Source organism: Podarcis raffonei, chromosome 5 (assembly GCF_027172205.1).
Source record: "Podarcis raffonei isolate rPodRaf1 chromosome 5, rPodRaf1.pri, whole genome shotgun sequence".
Classification (NCBI taxonomy): domain Eukaryota; kingdom Metazoa; phylum Chordata; class Lepidosauria; order Squamata; family Lacertidae; genus Podarcis; species Podarcis raffonei.
This window is the reverse complement of record NC_070606.1, coordinates 15,833,452-15,854,428: the sequence shown is the minus strand read 5'-3', so window position 1 is coordinate 15,854,428 and position 20,977 is coordinate 15,833,452. Positions and strand designations below refer to the sequence as shown.

Here is a 20,977-nt window from a genome sequence, read left to right as displayed (position 1 = left end):
TTCTGGATCTTCTGCATGCTGCACTGCATGAAACCCTTAGCTCTAACCACCATAGAGGTAGCCTGTTTTTAAAGGACCTTGATTTTAATAAATTTAATTACAATACATTCTGTGGTGCTGTGTTGTTGTTGTTTTAACTTCATAATTAGTGATTTTTATTTCATGATTTTTATTTTGCATTGTAAAGGTAAAGGTAAAGGGACCCCTGACCATTAGGTCCAGCCGTGACCGACTCTGGGGTTGCAGTTCCCATCTTGCTCTGTAGGCCGAGGGAGCCAGCGTTTGTCCGCAGACAGCTTCCGGGTCATGTGTCCAGCATGACTAAGCCGCTTCTGGCAAACCAGAGCAGCACACGGAAACGCCGTTTACCTTCCCGCTGGAGCGGTACCTGTTTATCTACTTGCACTTTGACGTGCTTTCGAACTGCTAGGTTGGCAGGAGCAGGGACCGAACAACGGGAGCTCACCCCGTCGCGGGGATTCGAATTGCTGACCTTCTGATCGGCAGGTCCTAGGCTCTGTGGTTTAACCCACAGCGCCACCCGTGTCCCATTTTGCATTGTACTGTAATTTAATTTAATGGTTATGGCCTGGATTAAGCTAACCCAGCACGCTAGCAGAAATCAGTGCAAGGGCTCCTGCTAGTGCAATGCTGCTTTCCCCCCTTCCTCTTGTGCATCCTCTGCAACCCCCTCTCCCCTCCCACCAAATCCTCTCTGGAGGGTCAGGAGAATTCCCAGAACAGTGTACAGGGGGAGGATGAGGGGGCTCATTCTGTCCGACAAACAGAAATGCTTCTGCTGCCGTGCAGAGCACAACATTGGATTCCACCCTGTATTTTTGTAACCCATCCTGGAACCATTTGATAAATGATTACAAATAAAAAATGCTGACTCTTAGACAAAAGTGAGAGAGAAGAGCTTTCAGCAACAGCATCCGAGGTTGGCTGAGCCTTATGGCATGGGTGAGCTACTCTGCGGTGCAAAGCAATGCTATCCTCATCTCCTTTCCTTTGCCAGGATGTTTAGCATCATTGTAGGTAAAGGTAAAGGGACCCCTGACTATTAGGTCCAGTCGTGACCAACTCTGGGGTTGCGGTGCTCATCTCGCTTTATTGGCCAAGGGAGCCGGCATTTGTCCGCAGACAGCTTCCGGGTCATGTGGCCAGCATGACTAAGCCGCTTCTGGCGAACCAGAGCAGCACACAGAAACACCGTTTACCTTTCCGCTGGAGCGGTACCTATTTATCTACTTGCACTTTGACGTATTTTCGAACTGCTAGGTGGGCAGGAGCAGGGACCGAACAACAGGAGGTCACCCCGTTATGGGGATTCGAACCGCCGACCTTCTTATCGGCAAGTCCTAGGCTCTGTGGTTTAACCCACAGTGCCACCCGCGTCCCATAGCATCATTGTAGATTGTACATTAAAACAGGAAAAAACCAAAGCCTAGAGAAATTGAACTCCTTACTGTCAAGTCATAGTTTGGAAATCTTTTTTGTATTTTGACCCTTAAAGATTTTGGGGTATGTGACTGCTTGCAAGCTACTTTCTTCAAGCCACTTTTGCTGCTTATGTTTCAGGACTTTCGGTTTTCAAGGCTTGCGATTGGACGAAGCCCTGCGACTCTACTTAGAAGCTTTCAGGTTGCCAGGAGAGGCTCCTGTAATCCATAGGCTGTTGGAAGTCTTTACAGAACATTGGCGCGTAAGTTCTGAAATTGTCGAGAAGCAACACTTCTCTAGTCTTCTCTGCAGTAGTTGGTCAGCATGGGAAGAAATTACTGATTTTAGTCAGGATGTGTTCATTCTACCTCGTAGCACAGTGAGCTTGAATATTACGTCTGAGAGATGTTGTTGTTCTCACTAGTTTAATTTATTCTTTGCTTTTTGCAACAAAGGAGCCTCAAAGCAACTTAACAACAAAAATAAAAAACTGGCAGCAAGTGACAAGCTGAAACAAAAGTGAATGTATGTAACAAGAACGTCTGAGGTGATGGACTATACTGAAATGGTGAAGTTAACTGCCAAATTTAGAGGGCATAATGACAAAGTGTTTAAGGAAGAATGGAGACCACTGATGGTTTTTCTATCAAATTATCACCCATATATGAAGTCACGGGTCGGATTTGAAATATAAGCAGTGGATTACTGAAAGATTTAATGGTAGTGGGGTTTAGATAATACAAATATATGTGTTATAAAATAGCTAATAAAAAGAAGTTAAAAACAAACATCAGGAAAGGAGAGGCGGGAAGTCAAGAAGAAACTTCGGATGTTAAAAGAAATGTATATAATGATAAATGCTTTGAAATGTTTTTGGATACTTAATAAAAATAATATGAAAAAGAATGTATGGGGCAACATAACACTTGCCATCCAGATGTTAGAAACGACATAAATAGGAATTAAGTGTTGCATTTAGATTGTAATGTGTCCAATTTGTATTGTCATTTTACATTTCAGAAAGCGAATGGGTCTCCGTTTGCCAATAGTGATGCTTGCTTTGCCCTTGCCTATGCAGTTATCATGCTGAATACTGACCAACACAATCATAATGTTCGCAAGCAGAGTGTACCTATGACTCTAGAGGTGAGCTCTGATGTCTTCACACACCCTGCATATCTAGACGTTTTTGCCGGCTTTCACATCACTGAGGTCTATTCTTTCTCCACCACCATGCTTGCTCTTCTTTCTTTCTCTTTGACTTGTAGTATTTTAAAACATAATAGTAAAATAGCCCTCCAGTGGCCTTTCAGAAGGCACGTTGTTGCTGTACATCATACTAAAACTTGCTTGCAAATTGCCAACGCTCAAATATATTGATAACTGATAATTCAAGTGTACCTAAAAGATGCTTTCACCCCCTATATACCCACAAGGTGCTGTGCTTTGCAGGAAAGATTTTGCAGATACCATCCTGCCAAGAGAAAGCTGGCTTGGGATTTTAATGTAGTAGCAGCTACCTTCTAAAATTCCCTCTCATTGTATAAGGGACAGGCACCTTCCCTGTTGTATTTCGGTGCCTGTTAATGACATTCCTCTTTCAATGAGCTTTCTAAGTGGAGATCTTTGTTCCAATTTGTTTATGCATTGGATTTGAATGGATTTCATGTATGTGATGATGTTGTTTTTCCAAACAGTTTTTGCATATACATAATTGCTTTTCTTTAGATCAGGCATAGGCAAACTCGGCCCTCCAGATGTTTTGGGACTACAATTCCCATCATCCCTGACCGCTGGTCCTGTTAGCTAGGGATCATGGGAGTTGTAGTCCCAAAACAACTGGAGGGCCGAGTTTGCCTATGCCTGCTTTAGATTGTTTTTCTTTCTGCAGCTTGTTTTGTATATACTTTATTACGTTGTAAATTGATTTGGGATACCCCATAGGAATCAATTTGTTAGTGACATTTTTGTGCGCCAGTACCTAGCAACGTGTTAAAATAGTTGTGATGTCTGTTTCGAGGCGGCGATCACAACGTAATATTCTGCTCTCTGTTGCTACTGCTTAACAGGAATTCCGAAAAAATCTGAAAGGGGTAAATGGAGGCAAAGACTTTGAGCAGGACATGCTGGAGGACATGTACCATGCCATCAAGTAAGTGTTTTGGCGTTTCCCCTTGCAGAGGGAGGGAGTTATCAGTTCCACACACACTCACTTCTGGTGTGGAGAACCTTTGGATCTTCAGATGTTGCCCATCATATACTTGCTGAGGCTAATGGGAGTTGTAGTTCAGGCACATCCGGAGGGCCACAGCTTCCCCACACCTGCCCCTGGTTGATGTTAGGCCAGCCTTTTCTACCCTTCTTTCCCCAGCTCACTCATCTTGTTGTAAATAAGACACACACAGTGCATCATGTTGGGTACCAACACTTGTGCATTGATGCAGAATGTTAATATGTAAGCACAATATTTCTGTCCTCATCTTGGGTAGAAATGAAGAGATTGTGATGCCAGAGGAACAGACAGGCCTAGTAAAGGAAAACTACGTGTGGAGTGTGCTGCTGCATCGTGGAGTCACCGATGAAGGAATCTTTCTGCATGTCCCACGTGGAAGCTATGATCACGACCTCTTTGCCATGACCTGGGGGCCCACTGTGGCAGCTCTGTCCTATGTTTTTGACAAGAGCCTGGATGAAACAATCATTCAGAAGGCCATCTCTGGTTTCAGGTAATGCTCCTTCACAACATCCAGCAGAGACTCATTTTGTATATATAAATTGTTTTTACTTAGATCAAAGCTTTTTGCATCCAGGGAAAATTAGCTGGCACCGTCTAGTAAACGAGTGGAGCATATATTGCTTAAGCCTATTGAATATCTATTCATGGGTAGGCAAGACTGGAATATGAATTTCTTCATTTTTAAAAGTGTCTACTGGCAGACAGAAATGCTTATCCTAGATGTCATTGAGCTGTATTACCACTGTGGTTTCTGCCTCATTTAATTCACAATTAAGTTCCATCATATCCTGAGCTTCTGAAATTTGAGTGCCATCATTAAAACATACAAACACAAAATTTGTCATTTGAATGTTACCATCTAGAATTGAATTATCAAATTTGATGCAAGTTTTCGACTGAAGGGTGGTGTGAAGACCCTAGAGCTCCTACAGAAAATGCACTGTGTTTCCTCTTACATTGCTGTGGTTTGTCTTTTTCAGAAAATGTGCCATGATTTCTGCCCATTATGGCCTCAGTGATGTTTTTGACAACCTCATAATTTCTCTCTGCAAGTTCACAGCTCTTAGCAGTGAGGTGAGTCTGCAAATGAAAGGAAATGGTGTGAGACTGATTCTAAACGGAACCATGGTCAATACTCATCAGCCGATGGTGTGTTTAGGGGAGTTAACACCTGCTTTCTGCAGGGTTGAGCTCTGTGCGGGAGTTCCCTACAGCAGCCCCCATGTCACATATCAGCTGATGAGTGGGGGAATGGAGGATTAAATCCTGCTTTCTGCAGGGAACAACTGTATATCCCTGTTCCCCACAGCTGAATTGAATTGAACCCCTCCCCATCGGCTGACATTACTTGCCCTTAGGGTGATGTCAGCTGATTGTTGGGCTTTTTTTTTTTTAATGGCTTGGTGAACCAAATTGGAACCCCTGGAAGTTCCCCATTCTGGGAGTGACTTAAAAGAAATAAGGAAGGTGTTTGCATGGAAGGCCGTTTAAAGCATGAAGGGCAGCTAGGGGGAAAAGCCAAAATCCCTGATGCCTTCTGAGCCACTCCATTGAGAAAGTTTCTTACTTCTAGTACAGTGGTATCTCGGGTTACATACACTTCAGGTTACAGACTCCACTAACCCAGAAATAGTACCTCGGGTTAAGAACTTTGCTTCAGGATGAGAACAGAAATTGTGCTCCGGCGGCACGGCAGCAGCAGGAGGCCCCATTAGCTAAAGTGGTGCTTAAGGTTAAGAACAGTTTCAGGTTAAGAATGGACCTCTGGAACGAATTAAGTACTTAACCCGAGGTACCACTGTACAGCCATTGGGAACACCCTGCTTCACATATCTTAACATTCATCCTGGTATGATCATAGAGAATTGATAGTCCAATAAAGGTAAAGGCTCTGCTCAAGTTCCAATGAAATCAGATCACCTTGATTTACATAGGTGATAGACCATCTGTGAAATTGACAATCATAAAGGAAGCCTGACAGGAGCAGGTTGTATGCTTATGGAGGTGAAATCCTGAGCTAAAGATTTCAGTTTGTTTTAAGAGCTGTGCCACATAAAGCACATTACAGTAGACAATCTGTGAAATTACAGAAGCATGAATTCTGGTTCAAAGTCCTTCAGGAAGGGTCTCAGCTAGCATTGTGATCAGCCTGTTGATGACGTTCCACTGAATGGCCTGACTGGTTTGTGGTGAGCCTTCTCCCCACTCACCCCTGACTTCTCTTTACCATTTCTCCTGCAGTCCATTGAGAATCTGCCTACAGTTTTTGGAAGCAATCCCAAAGCTCATATTGCAGCAAAGACTGTGTTCCACTTGGCTCATCGCCATGGTGACATTTTGCGAGAGGGCTGGAAAAACATCATGGAGGCCATGCTACAACTTTTCAGAGCAGAGCTGTTGCCAAAGACCATGGTGGAGGTAAATTGATGGCAGATGCCGAGCTAATTGGGTTGAGAGCGTATGGGACATATATGGGTTGTTGAAATAATAATAGGATGAAATAAAGGATAGATATATCTTTAAAACTTTATTATCAGTAATAGACTGAGGAGGGGTTATAGTTCAGTAGTGGCACATTCCTTGCAGAACATCCCAGATCTGCATCTCCAGATGAATAAAGAATGAATGCTTGATAGCAGGGCTTAGGAAAGACTAAATGGGTCCTACCTGGGATAAGCAGTTCCATGTGCTCACGAATCTCTGTTCTTAGGTGCTTCACTATTGGCATGTAGCACATGTATAGAACCAAAATAACTTATTGTTAATGCTAGAGATGTAACAGAGATGATGTGGATGTTATATGCTTATGGATTTGATTACTGGAGAGATAACTGCACTCAATGATGATTTTTTCGTTTGGATGGTAGAAGTGGTCTAGAGCAGAATCTTGCTGGGCCAGAACTTCTAAATTGAGAAGAATATATTTTAAAAATTGGACTATGTGAGATGGGGAAAAGCACAAAATAGGACATTTTATTTGAAAACATGTGACTAAAAATCCTTAAAACATGTGACTAATAAATCCTTATAACCGGTTTATGCTACTAAAATTGCCTAACATTATGGAACTCTCATTCCTGTTAAAGATACTGCTTTGTGACCCTTCTCCTTCCTCTTTCTTTACTCTATAGACAGTGCAATAGCCATTAAAGCCCATAAACAGGCAAATAGTGCCTTCCCTAGAACCAGTGATGATTCATGGTAGGGTAGACATTTCTTGTAGGAGACCAGAAATAGAAAGATTCTTTAATTCAAAGTACCCAAAGTTAATCAAGCAGCATGGGAGTTAATTAACATCACCTAAAGTGTGCAGTAGGGGATGCGAGTGGCGATGTGGGTTAAACCACAGAGCCTAGGACTTGCTGATCAGAAGGTCGCGGTTCGAATCCCTGCGACGGGGTGAGCTCCCATTGCTTGGTCCCTGCTCCTGCCAACCTAGCAGTTTGAAAGCACATAAAAGTGCAAGTAGATAAATAGGTACCACTCTGGTGGGAAGGTAAACGGTGTTTCCGTGCGCTGCTCTGTTTCGCCAGAAGCGGCTTAGTCATGCTGGCCACATGACCCAGAAGCTGTACGCCGGCTCCCTTGGCCAATAAAGCGAGATGAGCGCTGCAACCCCAGAGTCGGTCACGACTGGACCTAATGGTCGGGGGTCCCTTTACCCTTTACCTTTTAAAGTGTGCAGTATCTCTGAACAGTAATCAGACTTGATTTAGCTTAGTTCCAAGAGGCACTGCCGTCCAAGGGGCAATCCTTTTACTTACAGCGGCCCATGGTTTGTTGTGCTAAACAGGGATGCTCTAATGAGAGCGTCAATTTGAGAAGGGAAGAGTGAGTTGTGAACCCAAAGGACCAAATTAAACCCTTGGTTTGGGTAATACACGTGACGTATTGGCTTAATTTCCAGGTTGAAGACTTTGTAGATCCCAATGGCAAGATCTCTCTGCAACGCGAGGAGACACCTTCCAACCGGTGAGTGGTCTGGAGAGTGTTTACACATTGGCAGGCAAATATGCTCTTCTGTTGCCAGGTATAAGCTATCAGGTGCTAGAGAACACAAGTAGGTTCTGTAACAAAATATTGTAATATGGCATGCCCCTGTTCCACCAGCCAACCTGCACAGTCATGCCCTATTTTGGGATACTCTATTCTATCCTCCCTGCCCCCCCCATCTTTAGATTTTCCCTTAATAGTCTAGTCATTATTTCCCCTAAGTCTTCTGGTACCTCCGTGTTGGGTGTGGATGGTGCTAGTTAGCATTTGGTGCCCTCTGAGCATGCACAGTCCTCATTGGGCTGTTTCTTTGGTTGGAGATGTGTTCCACCACTTGGTTCTCCTGCATGAAGATACTTCCCGCCCGCCCCCCCACTTCTGCAAACTTTTGGGGTTACCAGGAATCTTGTGTGTGTTGGTGTTGTCGTATTGGCTACATAAGCACAGGCACTTCCCCCCGAAGAACAGAAGTGGAGTAGAACAGGTGTGATCCCACCACAAAATGGAGTGCTTCTGCACAGGTGGTGCAGTTTTGGCGACATAAGCATAGGCAATCAAAATCTTGAATTGTTATGTAGATATAAGATATGATACCGTATATCCGTATGCCCTTGATATGACCGAATGTACTTTTTTCTTCTAGTGGCGAGTCCACAATGCTGAGTTTCGTTAGTTGGCTGACACTCAGTGGCACAGAACAATCTGGTATGAGGGGGCCATCTACGGAGAACCAGGAGGCAAAGAGAATGGCCCTGGAGTGTATAAAGGTAATTCATGGTCAGCAAGCTGGGAGGGCACATGTACAGGAGGGCAGTGGGCTCTGCCTGCCCACCTGCCAGAACTGCACTTAGACAGCTCTTGTTTGAACAGGCTCTCTTCTTATAGCACATGATGAGAATTAAATGCAACTTCTGTGTGCCCACATAGTTAGCATAATGTAAGTTTATCTGGGGCAGTGCCTTCTCTCCAAGGAAGCATTTATTTATTATAGCGGCTGGAGCTGTATCCTGTTCTCCCTCCGAAGAGCCGAAAGTTGTAGTTAGGCTGAGAGAGAATAACTTGCTCAAAGTTACTTGGCTGGGTTTTGTTCCCATGCCTAGCCCTGGTTTCAAACTGATGGGTGTGATTCTATAGGATAAACGCCTCATTTTTCTCCCCAGTCACAGTGGGTACAGTCCCTCTGGTTGCCACATGCCCTTCAGGGTCCTCTGGGGAGGCTTTTTTATGTCTATGCCCTTCATGACAAAAAAGTCATTCTGCCATTTAGACATACAGTAAAATGAGCTCCCTGCTGCCCTTTGTGAGCTGTGGGTGTTTCCCCCTCTCCTCTTGTCAGTATTGGGCAGATAGAAAAACCCAAAGAGCTTGCTTGGCAGATAGAAAAACCCAAAGAGCTTGCTTAAAGTTCTGATGCCTCAACACTGAACTAGGGTACTGTTGGTCAGTATGATGGTTTTTGAAAATATATATATTGAAGCTTTATTGAGCTATTAAAAAAAGTTTGGTGTACCTCAACTTGAGTGTTTTACGTCTTAATTTAAAAAAAAAAATGGTGCTGGGTTCAAATCAGAGGCCCTTCCCCTTCACTGGTGTGGGGGATTTGGTGGCAGGGCAGTTAATTCTTGATCTGCTCAAGGACACTTCCTCCTCCTTTTTTGTACTTTGTAAGTTCCAAGAGAGCTCGCTGGCACCGTTAGGCCTTGTTTTCTTCCAAATGCACATCCTTTTTTCACTTTCTCCTCTATAGCAATGTGACCCAGAGAAGTTGATAACTGAAAGCAAGTTTCTGCAACTGGAGTCCCTGCAGGAGCTAATGAAGGTGAGGGTGAATAAGTGTCCCATATAGGTTTGGTGTATATGAACTGCATGGGTATGATCTTGAACTGTGTGCTCAAGTCAACAGGGAGCCATCTTGCCCAAACACCATGGAAGTATTGCATGCTGTGTTGGCACACGTTGCCCACGGGAGACCTGGCCAGTTCCTGAGTTGGAGGTTTCCATGTGAGACTAATGAGCCAGAGGTTCATCCGTTGCAGAGGCCTCTGAACCCTTCTCTAGGTTGTTTTACAGTGTTACTCCAAACAATTGGGTTTCATTCCATTCCTTACCCTGATAGACAGACATATCAAAGTTTGAAAAAATGAGCACCTCCTAGGAGCTCCTTTTCATACAGTTTCCTAGTGGTTTGTTTGATTTTGTAACTTGGATAATTTGAAACATTCATTGTGAACTTGGATTATTTTTAATCTATTTCCCTGCCTCCTTTTTTCCTATTACATTTGTTCAGCATAATTCTTTTCCCTTGACTTTTCTGGCAATTTTGCAGCTCTACTATTAAAAGTTCTTTTTTTTTAGTGCCTGCTGCTTTGGAAATTCTGAGGTGGGGGACTGCAAAAGGGGGTGGGATTCCAAAGACGCAATCAGATTTTCTTCCTTTGATACAAGTCTAGCATATCATGCTGAATAGTGAAGTCCGGTTGTTTGGATTGGCACCATAAGTAAAACTAAGAGCAGCTGACAGATAAAAAACCCCAATTGGCCGTTCTCCTTAGCTCTGTAGCCATTGCTTTGGCTTTGCATCCCCAGAGATATAAATCCATCAGAACAGGAACTGGTGGTCCTGCTACTTCACAGCAGCAGTGCATCAAAGGATGTATGTACAGTGTTATGCCTACATGAGCTTCCTTGCTTTTTCATTTCCATTGCTGCTGCAAGAAGTCCTTGAAGAGAGATCGAGCAAATGTAGACTTCTGTTGTGGGGAATTGTCATTCCATATCATTCTCTAAATATGTCTGGGTATGATTTGCTTGCTTCAGGCTCTCATCTCTGTGACTCCTGATGAGGAAACATATGATGAGGAAGACTGTGCTTTCTGCTTGGAGATGCTTCTGAGGATTGTGCTGGAGAACAGGTGAGTCATACAGATGCACCATCAGAGGCATTCCAGCTTGGAACTGTTCTTTTTATGATCTTCCATATAGTTGCTTTATGTATAGATTTATATTGAACTCATACACTATCTTAGCTTGCTTTGTATTCATACAGTACTGGACAGGGGACATATTCTCTTATTCTTGCCATACCTATTTAGTTGTGGACTCGAGGGACCTGACTTCCCTCTTGGTGTGAATCTGAATATAAAAGTATTTGCACATGCCCAAATGGGCTGCAGGTCTTCTGAAGCTGTGCTTGCATGTGTCTTGTTGTCATAATGTCCTTTCTCCCTCTTTCTCTAGGGACCGTGTAGCCTTTGTATGGCAGGCAGTGCGAGACCACCTCTACCACTTGTGTGTTAATGCTGTGGAGTATTGCTTCCTAGTTGAGAGGGCAGTGGTGGGGCTGTTGCGGCTGGCAATCCGTCTTTTGCGCAGAGAGGAGATCAGTGCCCAGGTAAAGGGGGGCTTTATAGAGTGGTCTGCTCTTATCGTTGGACCTCTTGTTCATTGTATCTCTGGAATGCTGACTTTCTTCTTTAAGTTTTGTGGCTGAAGCACAGAATACCCATCATTCCCTCTATTTCTGAAGTTTAGCGGTGAATACTAGTCCTTATATAACCAAAACAATGACAGCCTTGTGCAAGAGGGAGGAAGCAGCCCACGAGAGCCCTAGGTTTGCATAAGGACTTTTTTTCTAAGGAAAATGTCAGGAGCACACACACAGACAGCTCCAATACCTAAAAGTCCTCCATTTATCCTCCTGTGTTGATAAAGGACCTTTTACATAACGCAGACTGTGGTCGGGGAGTAAAAGCAAAATGCAAGAGTGAAGCTGGTATAGAGATAGCTTGACACTCTAGTACTCACCTTTGCTTCTCTCTGAACAGGTGCTGCTCTCCTTGCGTATCTTGCTCATGATGAAGCCCAGCATGCTGAACAGGGCCAGTCATCAGATTGCGTATGGTCTTCATGAGCTTCTCAAGACCAATGCTGCCAACATCCATTCTGGAGATGACTGGTACACGCTCTTTAGCCTCCTGGAATGCATTGGATCAGGAGTGAAACCACCCCCAGCGCTGCAGGCTACAGCAAGGGCAGAGAATGACACAGGTAAGATTTGTCCTTGTCAGTGACCCCGTCTGTTGGTCCTAGGTTAGGAGTGAGCAGAGAGGTGGCCAAATTTGCTGATGATACTAAATTGTTCAGCATCGTTAAAACAAAAAATAGATTTTGAGGAGCTCCAAAAGCACCTCTCCAAACTGAGTGAATGGGTGGTAAAATGGCAAATGCAACTGAATGTAAACAGGTGTAAAATGATGCATTTTAGAGCCAAAAAATCTTTATTTCACATATATGCTGATGGGATCTGAACTGGCAGTGATATACACAGTTGCCACTAGCACAGCTCTTTGCTGCCATGAAATTGGTATTCCCTTGCATCTTTTGTCTTACTCCGTTTTGCTTATTTAAAGGGGCTCAGTCAGACAGTGAGATCTATCACCCAAATGAAGCCAGCCTAGATCGTGGCTACACTTCTGATTCAGAGGTGTATGCAGATCACAGCAAGCAAGGCAAAATGCATCGTTCTGTGACTGATGTGGATGTGATGAACAGCGGCTGGCTTGTGGTAAGTAGTACCAAGGGCTTCCACCTGCTTTATGCATGTCTTCGTTGAGGCAACAGGCTGTAGAGAAAGCCCAAACCCAAGTCAGATTTGAGGTTAGCACTGCATCAAGGCTCCTATTTCTAAGTCTGGAAACAGTCTTGTTTGCATTGCTAGTCTCTGGCAACCCTTTCACCCAGATTCCAGGGGAAGGCAAGTACAACCGTATAGTTCTGTCCAAAGACTGCAAAAACAGGCCTTCCAGACTTTTCTGCCAAGTGAATTGAGTGAACTGGCCCAAATCCAACTGTCTCCATAGGGATCTGGCTATTTATGAAAAGGCAACATTTTAAGGAAGCAGGAGCCCAGAGACTTGGAACGGCACATCAGGTGGTTATTGGAAGCTAGTACAGGCAATGCAGCCTATTCTCTTGGCTGTAGAGATGCCTGACGGTTGCCCTGTTGGACTCAAACATACTTTTCATTTCACAGGTTGGGAAGGATGACCTTGACAGCCCAAAGGCCATGGCTGGACTCTCCAAACTGGGCAGTTCACCCTTGGTGAATCAGTACAGCCTGACTGTGGGGATGGACCTGGGCCCACACAATACCAAGTCGCTCATGAAGTGTGTTGAGTCCTTGTCTTTCATTGTGCGAGACGCTGCCCATGTCACACCTGAAAACTTTGAGCTCTGCGTCAAAACTATCCGCATCTTTGTAGAGGCCAGTCTAAATGGAGGTGAGGCCATCACTTTTCTGTAACCTGAGTATTTGGCTGTGGAGCTCCAGGTTATATCAAATTAAGGGAGCAATCTACACCCATTAGGCAAGGGTTGGTTTTTTTGTTCTTATAAAAAAGACAGATCAACTAGACCTGCTGTCATGGGCTGGCTGAACACAGAGGAATGATGGGAGGCACCAGCTAGGGAACCCACAAGGGATGAAGGCTCGGAGCTCAGGGATTGGTGGTGGCAGTGAGTGGTCAGAGGGAGAAACCTGGGGGGAGGAGGAGGTGTTAGAAGCTGCAGAGGTAACATATCCTGTTACTGTTGCCAAGGACAGGTATGTTCTTTTAAGAATGACGTAGAACTTAGCATCCCACCACAAATGGTGTAGCTTTCCTCCTTTAATGCTTCACGCCTGGGGATCCCTGAGCTGAAAGTTTCAGGTTGTTTATTTAGCATTAGAATTAGGCACGAGGTGTTCCTGGAGAACCACAACCTAGAGAAATTCTTCTTGTTCTTAGGGTGCAAGTCCCAGGAAAAGCGAGGGAAGAGCCACAAGTATGACCCCAAATCGACCCGTTTCAAGAAGAAAGCAAAGGAGAGTTCCCTGAGGCACTTGAGGGCATCCAGCCAGCATCAGCACCGCTCGGCCAGTGATGAGGATGATGAAGATGAGAGCATCCCTGCCAGTTACCACACTGTGTCTTTACAGGTTAGTCAGGACGTAAGTATAGCCTGGATTTCTTCCTTGTCTTTCCCTGCGGTTATCCTGGTTGCAGTAGCTTTGGGTCAACCTAGGTGTGGCATTATTCATTTTCTTTGGCCTTGCATGACTGGGTTTTATTTTCAGAGTAGTCTGGGAAATAGCTGAGGTGGCAGCGGTTGGCAAGGAGAGAGTGAGTTGGATCAGGACCATGGCTCAAGGGATGAAGGACTTTAATCCAATACCCCCACTGTGGTCCTGATGCAAATCAAGGAAGACCCATGCCTGTTACTCGCAATGGAAGGAAAACATCCATTGGTGTCAGTAGAAACTTTCCTCCCATTGCAAATAGCAGGAGCAGTGGAAGGGGCTAATTCTATTTGGGAACACAATGGGAGCAAAGGTTAAAGCCCCACTTCACCACAGTTCCTGTACAATTTGCCTGCCACCAGCCAGCTATTGTAAAGCACACAGCAGCCAGCCACACAAGGCCAAACAGCATAAATAACATCGCATCTAGTTTGATCCTTAGTGATGCAGCACCTGCAGGGAGTTTCCCTATATTTTGTTTGATACTATAAAATATATGGATACTATAGTACAGTCTAGAGTAGTTTATTGGAAATGTATCTTCAGCAGAAATAAAAAAGAACCATCTTGAATAGGAAGATTTCCTTCCAGGAATATGCAGAAGCCTGCAGACAGTTAGTTCCCTTGATAACAGTGCAAATGAGCACAGAATGACCTCTATGATGTTGATACACCTGTAGGAATAGGACAGCGTTAGTCTGTGCTTCGGGTGACTGAGAAGCTACAGTACTTCTGTCCCTGAAAGGAAACTGAAGCCAAGATGTGGGATTGTGTCTAATGAAGCACACAAAAAGTTTTGAAAGCAAGCTGTGTTTGCTTGGAGGGTGAAGTTGGCAAGGGTTATGTAGGATTAGAGTTTCATTAGTGAAGAATTCTTAGGTGGGTGGGCACAATGTACTGAAGGTCATTGTTGATTGGTGACCTATTGGCCAAGTTCTAGTGCGAAGTCTTGGTGCCTCTTAGGAGCTGGGTTTCTAGTTAAGGTAGACCTTGGTCTATCCTAGCAAGGCACATTTTTTGCTTGAGTGTCTACTCAGGCTCTTTTAATACAGATCTCTTTTATTTTAACTTTTAAAGTGGAACAGTGGTACCTTGGTTTGCAAACAGCTTAGTTGTCGAACAAATTGGCTCCCAAACGCCGCAAACTTGGAAGTAAGTGTTGTGGTTTGCAAACGTTTTTCAGAAACCGAACGTCTGATGTGAATTCTGTGGCTTCCACAGCTTCTGCTTGAGTGCAGGAAGCTCCTGCAGCCAATCAGAAGCCGCACCTTGGTTTTTGAACGGTTTCGGGAGTCAGGCGGACTCCCGGAATGGATTAAGTTCGAGAACCAAGGTACAGTGGTGCCTCGCAAGACGAAATTAATGATGATGATGATAATAATAATAATAATAATAATAATAATAATAATAATAATAATTTATTATTTGTTATTATTTATTAATTCGTTCCGCGAGTTTTTTCGTCTTGCGATTTTTTCGTCTTGTGAAGCACGGTTTCGGAAAAGTTTTGGAAAAGCTTCAGAAATCACCAAAGTCTTCAAAAACCTCAAAAAAGGATACCACACTGCGTGCTATGAGTTGCTCCTCGAAGTCAAGTCGCAACTGTATTAACGGTTTTAAGAAAAAGTAAACAAACTTGCAAGACGTTTCCGTCTTGCGAAGCAAGCCCATAGGGAAAATCGTCTTGCGAAGCAGCTCAAAAAACCAAAAACCCTTTCGTCTTGCGAGTTTTCCGTCTTGCGAGGCATTCGTCTTGCGAGGTACCACTGTACCAGTGTATTGAGTTTGCACGCATACTTTATAGATTTAGCCCAGCCATGGGGATCCTAGGGAGAAAATCATGACCATACAAAACTGAAGTTGCTACACCCTTTGGTTAGACGGATGCAGGTAGTTGGGCGGGCTGTGGGGGGGTACCTCTGGAAAGTGTCCAGAGGGTTGGTGTGGGTGCAGTGTTCCTTTCTGTGGGAATTAAAAAGTGCCTTAGTTCTTGCCTGCATGGTTCTGTCTCTTTTTGGGGTTATGGGGGCATTTTGCTATGAATCTGTATTTTAATACAGAGTAACGCACCCAACTGCATATTCTAGAAGAGTGAGAAATTAAAAATAGGAATTCCCTTCCTATAGATTATGACTTCCTTAATCAAACCAATAATCAGTTGGAACTTCTGAACACGTTCATATACAGTGGCACCTCAGGTTACATACGCTTCAGGTTACATACGCTTCAGGTTAAAGACTCCGCTAACCCAGAAATAGTGCTTCAGGTTAAGAACTTTGCTTCAGGATGAGAACAGAAATCGGGCTCTGGTGGCGCGGCAGCAGCAGGAGGCCCCATTAGCTAAAGTGGTCTTCAGGTTAAGAACAGTTTTAGGTTCAGTACGGACCTCCGGAATGAATTAAGTACTTAACCAGAGGTACCACTGTACTTGTAGGCTTATTCCCTCAAGCCTGGGTGATTGCCCTGTTTCTTCTCCTTCTGATAATCAGATTTGTTTTGACACTACCACGATAACAGGACATTGCTTTTCCTCCATTCTGAGCATTGACGGTGGCTTGTTTTCATGTTGTTCATAGATAGGCAGGTTGTATGTTGCCAACTTACCTCTTCTATTGCAGCTGCTGGACCTGATGCACACCCTTCACACACGAGCTGCCACCATCTATAGCTCTTGGGCTGAAGAGCAGCACCATCTGGAGGCTGCAGGAAAGAAAATTGAAGCAGACTCTCAGACGTTATGGGCCAATTGCTGGTGCCCATTACTGCAAGGTAAGCCTAGCCCATCCTAGCATACAAGAATAGGGTGGTCCAACTTTTTACATCAAGTGGGCTGCAAGAGAACTTTGATATGGAAGCTGCAGGGGGAGGGGAGCGAGGGCAAAATTTGTCACCCCACCCCACCCTGCGCTCACACTGCCCTCCTCAAGCTGGCTAAGCAAAGTGCTGGGCTTTGTGAAGAAGGTGTGAGGCTCTGGCAGGGTCCTAGAGCCCTCACACCTCCTTCCCCAAGCTGGTAAAGTGCTAACGAGGCTTTGGGAAGGAGATAGGAGGACTTTAGGACCCTGTCAGAGACCTCAAGCTTCCTTCCCAAAGCCCAGCGTCTTGCTTACATGGCTTTGGAAAGACAGTGTGAGGGCCACGGAGGGGTGTCAAATGTTGCCAAAAAAGGCCTTGAGCATTATGTTGCATATTGGATCACCCTGGACTAGAAGATAGCAGCCACATGCATCAGAATTGGACATGAGGCAGTTGAAGTAATACACTTTAAGGGAAGAGTGATATTAAACAAAAAAAATGTTGCTAAGCACCCTGTGTTAATTATCATCATCATCACTTTATTATTCATACCACAACCATCTGGCTGGGTTTCCCCAGCCACTCTGGGCAGCTCCCAACAGAATATTAAAAACGTGATAAAACATCAAACATTAAAAACTTCCCTAAACAGGGCTGCCTTCAGAACACATATTCAGAACACGTTAAGAGCAGCTTCGGATGTGTGTTCACCAAAGCAGAGACTGGGCTTATTATATGTGCTTGATATTCTATGCCAGTCTCAAACATGCATTTTTTGAAGGGAGGTTCCATTCAAATCTAGTAGCATGATTAAGCTGCCTTTTGCTAGTAAGCATCTTGCTACCAACCCTGTTATTTACTTTCACTGCACTTTGAGAAGCTCAAATAGTATCCCCCCTTTGCTTTTAAGAAAGATTTTTATGCCAAAATATTATAAACTTTTCCTTACTGGTCCTGGTGGACTCCCTACTGTGATTCTTCTGATTCGTTACACACCGGAACATCTTTTTTAAAAAAATTTTTATTCAAAATTAAAACAAGACATACAGTGGTGCCTCGCAAGACGAAATTAATTCGTTCCGCGAGTTTTTTCGTCTTGCGATTTTTTTCGTCTTGCGAAGCACGGTGTCGGGAAAGTTTTGGAAAAGCTTCAAAAATCACCAAAGTCTTTAAAAACCTCAAAAAAGGCTACCACACCGCGTGCTATGAGTTGCTCCTTGAAGTCAAGTCGCAACTGTATTAATGGTGTTAAGAAAACGGAAACAAACTTGCAAGACGTTTCCGTCTTGCGAAGCAAGCCCATAGGGAAAATCGTCTTGCGAAGCAGCTCAAAAAACAAAAAACCCTTTCGTCTAGTGAGTTTTTTGTCTTGCGAGGCATTCGTCTTGCGAGGTACCACTGTATTATCAAAAAAATATCATCCTTGTTTTCTCCCCATTTCCCCCCCTCCCACACAACCCCCCCCCCGCCCCCACCCCCGACTTCCCTCAGTTTCAGTCTTTGGTTTCTCTGAGACTGCTGTTTTCTGCATGTTACAAAGTTTTATAGATCCTCAAACTGTTTAGCTGATTATTATAGATAAAAAGTTTGTAAATGTTTATTCAAAACCTGCCAAGGAGTCCAGTTCACTTTGTTGCGTCTTCAGATACTTTGTAAAGTTCATCCTTAAAGTCACAGTTATCCTTGTCCCGTAGCTTATATGTCAGTTTTGCCAGTTCTGCATAGTCCGTCAATTTTTCTTGCCATGATTCTTCAGTTGGGGTTTCTTCAGTCTTCCATCCTTGTGCTACCAGAACTCTCGCGGCCGTTGTCGCATACATGAAGATGTTTTTCAGCTTTTTTGGTAGGTCTTTCCCTACAATCCCCAACAAAAATGCCTCGGTTTTTTTAACAAATGTTACACACCAGAACATCTGATTTGAATGGCTCACACAAACAGTTCTCTAGATTACAGCCCTCCAGAAACTTGACAGCAACTCAAGATTGCAATGGAGTAAATTATATTTCTATGTGACAGGCCCATGGGTTGCTGTGACAGATTCATTTTTCAACTGTGCTGTTGTGGAAACCCAGGGCTCTATGCTGGTCCAGGACTACATTTAATAAGCATCGAACGGTTCTGTGCTTTTGGGGAGGTTGCGTGAAGGATGTAAGCAAGGGCTGGAGTTGCTTGGTGCAGAATGAAGATTCTCCCTCTTATTTTAACTTGCGCTCTTTGCAGGTATTGCCTGCCTGTGTTGTGATGCAAGGCGACAGGTGCGGATGCAGGCACTGACCTACCTGCAGCGGGCTCTCCTTGTGCATGACCTGCAGGCTCTGGATGCCTTAGAGTGGGAATCCTGTTTCAATAAGGTATTGTTATATGCCCACATTGGCAAGGGAGTGTGGGCGAATGGGCTCATCTTTCCAAAGGAGGCAATGGAAGCTTGTGGAGGAAGATAGGACTTCTTCTGACCCAAGACCTTGCTGAGTTCTGGTGCAATTTAAACCGTGTAACTTGCTTCCACCTCCTAGTCTTTTTCTTCCCCTGGCAGAATATACTTCTTGAGGCAGGGAGGACATCTGAGAGATTTGTTGAAGGTGAGACAGTAGATCTGCCTGGTCATGACTGGGCAAGGCTCAACCACACACTCTTTATCTGCTATCCTGGCAAATGGCAATGCAGAACAATGGTCAGGCATGAGGGAGAGTTTTCTGGGCTGCAAACGGACCAATTTGTTTATTAAGGTCCCAATTTAGTAATTTATTAAGGTACACAGATGAAAGGCTAAATGTTCAAGGCAAATAGAATGAATGCTCTGTTTTCCTTTATCTAAAAGGTATCTCACCTGTACATTTGAAAATCTAGGCAGGTTCAAAGCATATATTACACGTCTGATAGAAGGGACTGCCCCTATTTCAAGTAGAAACAGCAATAAATCCTATTTTTTTCCAGTTCTGAAGGCTTGGGAGAGGAGGGGGCTTTCATCTCCTTTGAGGGCGAGCTGAGTTTTCCCACTTCAAATTCAAAAAATCCAATGGGAAGCAGGACATTTAGACCCTTTACAGCAGGGGTCAGCAACCTTTTTCAGCCATGGGCCGGTCCACCATCCCTCAGAAACCATGTGGTGGGCTGGACTATATTTTGAAAAAAATATGAACAAATTCCTATGCCCCACAAATAACCCAGAGATGCATTTTAAATAAAAGGATACATTTTACTCATGTAAAAACACACTGATTCCTGGACCGTCCGTGGGCCGGATTGAGAAGGCGATTGGGCCGCATCCGGCCCATGGGCCTTAGGTTGCCTATTACTGCTTTACAGCATAGTTGTAAGTAGGCAGCAAATTCCTACTTGCATAGCATTTGCCAACCTGGTGCTTTCCTGATGCTCTGGACTACAGTTCCCATCAGCCATGGTCAGCACAGACCTTCAGTGAGCCTGCATCTTGCCTCCCTCAGTTGCAACCAATTCACTGGAAGATGTGCATCCATATAAGTCAATAGCAAACTAGCTAGGGTGAAGAGCAGTTCAAGGAGAATTGATATAGTTGCATCATCATTGGAGGAGGTGATTTGTCTTAGGGCAACCTTATTTTTCTTTGTCCCTCTGGACCCATTCCTAATAATCTTTATGTTGTTGTGATCATCTGCTGTCCCCTAGAAAAAGTCAGACTGCAGGAAAGCTTCTTGCTCTCAACCCCTACTATATTTTGCCTCCTGTCCTTATTTACCAGTGTGCTGCTTATCTTGGATAATAGGTGCTGTTTCCTTTGCTGACCAAACTCCTAGAAAATATCAGCCCTGCAGACGTCGGTGGAATGGAGGAGACCAGAATGAGAGCCTCTACTCTCCTCTCCAAGGTGCGAGGCCTCTTACTTTACTTTTCAGAGAGCAAAGCTTTCTAATGTTAAGTAAGGTAAAGGTAAAGGGACCCCTGACCATTAGGTCCAGTCGTGACCAACTCTGGGGTTGCGGCGCTCCTCTCGCTTTACTGGCCGAGGGAGCCGGCGTACAGCTTCCGGGTCATGTGGCCAGCATGACTAAGCTGCTTCTGGCGAAAAAGAGCAGTGCACGGAAATGCCGTTTACCTTCCCTCTGGAGCGGTACCTATTTATCTACTTGCACTTTGACGTGCTTTCGAACTGCTAGGTTGGCAGGAGCAGGGACCGAGCAACGGGAGCTCACCCCGTTGCGGGGATTCGAACCGCCGACCTTCTGATCGGCAAGTCCTAGGCTCTGTGGTTTAACCCACAGCGCCACCTGCATCCAGTACATCAGTTTAAAGGTCCCTCTGACTATGCCTATTAGGCAGTGGGGATGAGCAGACTTGAACTGGGGCTTTCAGGAGACACCCAGTGTCTCCACTTTGAATTGCTACCTTCCTTTGAACTGGTGTCCCAATTCCCAGTGGGAAGTGGTGTAGTAGCCTCCTGCCCTGAATTCACTGTCACTAAACAAAAACAAAG

General features: G+C 44.5%; 1 protein-coding gene across 7 annotated transcripts in view; it reads left to right on the top strand.

Annotated features, from left to right (window-relative positions):
* GBF1 (golgi brefeldin A resistant guanine nucleotide exchange factor 1) overlaps nucleotides 1-20,977 on the top strand; it is an 85,995-nt gene that overhangs the window by 59,021 nt on the left and 5,997 nt on the right. For 5 of the 7 annotated variants that reach the window (XM_053387976.1, XM_053387973.1, XM_053387972.1 and 2 more), the window contains 18 exons: nucleotides 1,582-1,705; nucleotides 2,464-2,589; nucleotides 3,513-3,595; nucleotides 3,933-4,169; nucleotides 4,660-4,753; nucleotides 5,921-6,097; nucleotides 7,587-7,651; nucleotides 8,316-8,439; nucleotides 9,420-9,491; nucleotides 10,490-10,584; nucleotides 10,910-11,063; nucleotides 11,497-11,719; nucleotides 12,082-12,236; nucleotides 12,705-12,951; nucleotides 13,459-13,661; nucleotides 16,349-16,499; nucleotides 18,748-18,878; nucleotides 20,270-20,371. In XM_053387976.1, the coding sequence (XP_053243951.1) occupies nucleotides 1,582-1,705; nucleotides 2,464-2,589; nucleotides 3,513-3,595; nucleotides 3,933-4,169; nucleotides 4,660-4,753; nucleotides 5,921-6,097; nucleotides 7,587-7,651; nucleotides 8,316-8,439; nucleotides 9,420-9,491; nucleotides 10,490-10,584; nucleotides 10,910-11,063; nucleotides 11,497-11,719; nucleotides 12,082-12,236; nucleotides 12,705-12,951; nucleotides 13,459-13,661; nucleotides 16,349-16,499; nucleotides 18,748-18,878; nucleotides 20,270-20,371 (2,563 nt within the window). The remainder of the gene's footprint in view (nucleotides 1-1,581; nucleotides 1,706-2,463; nucleotides 2,590-3,512; nucleotides 3,596-3,932; nucleotides 4,170-4,659; nucleotides 4,754-5,920; nucleotides 6,098-7,586; nucleotides 7,652-8,315; nucleotides 8,440-9,419; nucleotides 9,492-10,489; nucleotides 10,585-10,909; nucleotides 11,064-11,496; nucleotides 11,720-12,081; nucleotides 12,237-12,704; nucleotides 12,952-13,458; nucleotides 13,662-16,348; nucleotides 16,500-18,747; nucleotides 18,879-20,269; nucleotides 20,372-20,977) is intronic. The other 2 variants (XM_053387975.1, XM_053387974.1) reach the window with 1 other exon arrangement.